This window comes from Alligator sinensis, unplaced genomic scaffold (assembly GCF_000455745.1).
Source record: "Alligator sinensis unplaced genomic scaffold, ASM45574v1 scaffold850_1, whole genome shotgun sequence".
Classification (NCBI taxonomy): Eukaryota; Metazoa; Chordata; order Crocodylia; family Alligatoridae; genus Alligator; species Alligator sinensis.
The window spans coordinates 159779-162139 of record NW_005842742.1 but is presented as its reverse complement, the minus strand read 5'-3'; the positions used below and the strand labels follow the sequence as shown (position 1 = coordinate 162139).

The 2361-nt window shown below is 60.0% G+C and overlaps 3 protein-coding genes across 3 annotated transcripts in view; 2 read left to right on the top strand and 1 right to left on the bottom strand.

Moving 5' to 3' along the window:
• LOC112552050 (retroviral integration site protein Fli-1 homolog) overlaps positions 1-416 on the top strand; it is a 1305-nt gene extending 889 nt beyond the window's left edge. The window contains exon 4 of the mRNA XM_025216453.1: positions 282-416. Coding sequence (XP_025072238.1) covers positions 282-301 — 20 coding nt within the window. The 3' untranslated portion in view covers positions 302-416. The remainder of the gene's footprint in view (positions 1-281) is intronic.
• On the top strand, positions 302-2340 carry LOC112552056 (transcriptional regulator ERG homolog; the record flags this gene model as incomplete). The annotated part of the gene is made up of 1 exon (XM_025216477.1): positions 302-2340. A coding segment is annotated over one exon (450 nt), but the record flags the coding sequence as incomplete, so codon positions are not given.
• Positions 849-2361, bottom strand: part of LOC102371689 (RNA-binding protein 42) — an 8495-nt gene continuing 6982 nt past the window's right edge. Inside the window, exon 10 of the mRNA XM_014525074.1 lies at positions 849-871. Within this exon, the coding sequence (XP_014380560.2) occupies positions 849-871 (23 nt within the window). The remainder of the gene's footprint in view (positions 872-2361) is intronic.

Below are 2361 nucleotides of genomic sequence, written 5' to 3'. Positions count from 1 at the left end.
CACCTAGGTTTCTTCTCTCCCCCAGGACAATAGCTAAGACCCCCCTCCAGGATCTTCCCCACCTCCCTGGTCCAGGCCAGTGGCTAAGCCCCCCAGACACCTGGGTTCTCTCACCCCCCCGGCCATCCAAGTAGTGGCAAAGACCCTAACACTCCGCCGGCTGCCTGGGTTCTTCCCCCCCTGCCCAATCCAGGCCAGTGGCACAAATCCCCCCCTCCGCGACACTCGAGTTCTCCACCCTCCAGGAGGGGCCTAACCCTGCTCCCCCCGGGCCCCCCCAGGCAGCGGGCAGATCCAGTGATGGCAGTTCCTGCTGGAGCTGCTGTCAGACAGCGCCAACGTGGGCTGCATCGCCTGGGAGGGGGCGGACGGCGAGTTCAAGATGACCGACCCAGACGAGGTGGCACGACGCTGGGGCCGGCGCAAGTCCAAGCCCAACATGAACTACGACAAGCTGAGCCGGGCGCTGCGCTACTACTATGACAAGAGCATCATGACCAAGGTCCACGGCAAGCGCTACGCCTACAAGTTCGACTTCCGGGGCCTCAGCCAGACCCACCAGGCTGACCCTGGTGCCTACCGAGCCCCCGCTCCAGCCCTGCCCTGCCTGGGGCCCTGCCATGCGCAGCCCAAGGCAGGCTTTGGCCTAGCGCCTGGCCCTGGGGTAGCCCCCAGCTTCTTCACCAGCCCCTACTGGGGGGGTGGGGGGCTCTACCAGAGCCCCGGGGGCTACCTCAACTCCACCTTTTAGGTTGGCGGGGCCGCCGGGGGCAACTTGAGGCAGGCTTCGGCCTAGCGCCACCTTCTACAATGACCTGGGACACGGGGTGGCCCCTGGACTCCTCTTTCTAGCCCTGGAACCAAGGGGACCCTACAAAATGAAGACAGGGTTTGAGGCCTACTGTGGCCAACTCTAGGCAGGCTTTGGCTTAGCACGCACCTTGGGGGCTGCTTCAGCTCCACCCACTAGGCCAGCAGGGCTTGGGGTGCAGGGTGCCATGGCCTGGGGCTGCTCCCTGGACTCTTCTTTCTAGCCCCAGCACCAAAGGGTCTCTACAAGATGCAGGCCAAGGGTTTGAGGCCTACCACGGCCAACTCTAGACAGGCTCCAGCCGAGTGGCTGCTTTGGCAACTACTTCACCACCACCTTCTAGGCCAGCAGGGCCTGTGAATGCTGTCCTGGACTCCTCTGTCTACCTGTAGCACCTAGGGAACTCTACAAGGTGATGGCTGCAGCCTTGACCTATTAGGGGGCCTACCACAGCCAACTCTAGGCAGGTTTTGGACTAGCACTCACCTTGGGGGTTGCTGCAGCTCCTCCTCCTAGGCCAGTGGGCGCCCCTGGGATGCTTCTGGCTCTGACTCCTGGGGGACCGCCTGGTGAAGTCTGAGGTCTTGCCCTATTCTGAGACCAACCAAGGCAAACTCTAGGCAGACTTCAGCCTGGCACCGGACTCCGCCCAATAGCCCCCAGCTTCTCCTGACAGGCACCTGGGATCCTGACCATGGCAGGGAGAGACATGAGGCTGCCTGTTGCCAATGAGCTCAAGCACCTGTTGCCTGGAGACACCTGTAGGCACTTTGCCCAACGGAGACCGCCTGTTGCCCACGGACATCCATAGGAACCTGTTGCCAATGAAAACTGTTGCCCACAGGTACCACCTGTTGCCTATGGAGACACCTGTAGGCATGTATTGTTTATGGAAGCTGCTTGTTACCCATAGCTACCATCAGTTGCCCACAGAGATGCCCAAGGGCACCTGTTGCCTATGGAGACTGCCTGTTGCCAATATACAGACTTGCCTGCTCACCTGGGACACACTTCTCCCCCATGAACACTGCCTGTTGCTCCCAGCTACCTGTTGCCCATCACTCACCATGGCCAGCGTGCACTGGTTGCTGAGGACAACTGTCTCTCATGGACACCACCTATTTCCATGGCTACTGAGGCGGGAGGCAGGCAGGGATGGGGTATTAAGAACCCCCACCTCCAACAGTAGCAACCCCACATGACAGCAACTGTCTACTCCTTCCCCCCATGCTTCTATCCTACCCCCTGGATTAAAGGTTAAGACCTCACAGCTGATGGCATCAACAGGAAGTAAGATATGGTGGGGGGCAGGGATTGCTCTGAGCCTTTCAGCTATGATGGAGGACATGGGAGTGCAGATGCTTGGGTTTTCTTTTCTCCACCTTGGTTGTGGGGGGAGGAACTGACGCCTGGGTTCTCCAGCCAGGGCCAGCCTCCATTTAGGGGTCACTGGAAGCTGGGGGGGGTCTGTAATACACCCCCTATGAAGCAACTACTTCCCCCACAAACACAACTGCACAGGAGGTGGAATCCATGTACAAAAGGGGGGG